This window comes from Pollicipes pollicipes, unplaced genomic scaffold, assembly GCF_011947565.3.
Source record: "Pollicipes pollicipes isolate AB1234 unplaced genomic scaffold, Ppol_2.1 Scaffold_4002;HRSCAF=4701_pilon_pilon_pilon, whole genome shotgun sequence".
NCBI classification, from domain to species: Eukaryota; Metazoa; Arthropoda; class Thecostraca; order Pollicipedomorpha; family Pollicipedidae; genus Pollicipes; species Pollicipes pollicipes.
Window position 1 is genome coordinate 5,559,540 of NW_023596420.1, and position 1,863 is coordinate 5,561,402.

General features: G+C 61.3%; 1 protein-coding gene across 1 annotated transcript; it reads left to right on the forward strand.

Moving 5' to 3' along the window:
* The first annotated feature begins 632 nt into the window (after window positions 1-632).
* Window positions 633-1,628, forward strand: LOC119093449 (phenoloxidase-activating factor 3). The gene is made up of 2 exons (XM_037216402.1): window positions 633-1,138; window positions 1,289-1,628. The coding sequence occupies exons 1-2, from the start codon at window positions 633-635 to the stop codon at window positions 1,626-1,628; spliced, it is 846 nt and encodes a 281-aa protein (XP_037072297.1).
* The last annotated feature ends 235 nt before the right edge of the window (window positions 1,629-1,863 follow it).

Sequence of the window (1,863 nt, forward strand, 5' to 3'; positions counted from 1 at the left end):
AAGCAGAATCACATCCTAAGGCAGCTATCTTGGCTTTTGTTCCACTTGAAAAAGTTGAAAATCGAAATATAATAATGAAACTTCTGTACCGTCAAAATCAAGTGGTGAAAATTGGTAATTTTTGAAAAATTTTCATCATTAGGAAGCCCTTAACTCATCCTGTTCCCATCCCACCTACCAAGACTCTAGCTGCGCTCCTGCTCGCGTTGCGCCTGTTAACTGTTCAGAAACTCGACTTTTCGTGTACTTGGCTCGGACGACTCCGCTAGGTCGCCACGCTGCAGCAACGCGGCGCGCCGCTGCTGCAAACGCGTCCCGTGTCGACCCCGCTAGGTCGCCACGCTGCAGCAACGCGGCGCGCCGCTGCTGCAAACGCGTCTCGTGTCGACCCCGCTAGGTCGTCACGCTGCAACAACGCGGCGCGCCGCTGCTGCAAACGTGTCTCGTGTCGACCCTGCGCAAATCGGCTTTCGTCCGGCCGAGATGAATTTCTGGTCTGTGACGTCACCGCCGCAAGCCGTTCACACCACGTGACCAAAGCCTTTGATAAGCGGCGGCACTTGAGTGAGCGCCACACTTTGCAACGGACGACAGCAATGTGCGGAGTACAGGTGTGTACAGTGCTGCTGCTGATGACGACCTCGGCGCTGGGGATCGACCTGGCCCGGCGGCGCGCCAGTCTGGAGAAGCGGCAGACCACGCTGCTGCCGGACTTGACCGACCACCCGGCGCTGGGTCGGCTCAACCTGCGCTTCTGCGGCAGCGGCTCCGAGTCACAGATCAGCCGCGGCCCACTCGGCTGCGGCTTCCCCGTCGTGGGTGACCACCCGTGGCTGGTGGCGCTCGGCTTCACAGGACCCGACGGTCGCGTCGTCTTCTCGTGCTCGGGCGCGCTCATCAGCGACCAGCACGTGGTCACGTCGGCCCGCTGCGCCCTCGGTACCCGTCGCTTCGTACTTACCACTGCCAGACTGGGAGAATACGACTTCAGCACCCGGCAAGACTGTCTTTGGTACGACCCGACCGTGTGCACCGAGGCCAAGGAAGTGGCCGTCCACGCGTTCACCGTGCACCCAGACTTTGTCAACAACGGCGGTGACCCGAGCCGCTTAGACGTGGCGCTGGTGCAGCTGTCGAAGCCGGTGACGCTGGGTCACGGCGTGATGCCCATCTGTCTGCCCATGTTCCCACTGCGCCACCAGCCGCATCGTCTGTTTTCGCTGACGATGGGCCTGCACAACGGGCGGCAGCCGGCGGCCGACGGTGCTGCCACCTGCTGCGAGTGCAGCCGCCAGCGCAGCAACACCACGCATGTGATGGACGAAGAGAAGCTAGCCTTGTTCAACACCAGCTACGATGGCCCGGGGCCGTGCCAGTACCGGCTGCTGTCGGAGGCGGACGGCGAGCCAGACCGCTGTCTGGGCTCGGGTGCGCCGTGCATGGCCGACCTAGGCGCGCCCCTGGTGGCCCCAGACCAGTTCGGCTCGGCTTACTTCCTGATGGGTGTGGCCAGCATGCGGCCAGCGCAGAAAGAGTGTCGCCGGCCGGGCGTGTCGGTGTCATACGCGCCCGTGCGGCCGCACGTCCGCTGGATCCTGGATAGTCTGGCCATGCTGGCCTCTGTTTGAATGAACGGAGAGAGAGAGAGAGAGAGAGAGCGAGGGAGAGAGAGAGAGAGAGAGAGAGAGAGAGAGAGAGAGAGAGAGAGAGAGAGAGAGAGAGAGAGAGAGAGAGAGAGAGAGAGAGAGAGAGAGAGAGAGAGAGAGAGGGGGGGGGAGAAAGAGAGGAGTGCAGGAAGTGTCGGCTGGTGGTGATACCGAATCAGACAAAGCGGCTGCTATCTTTAGCATTGCTACCCAATAT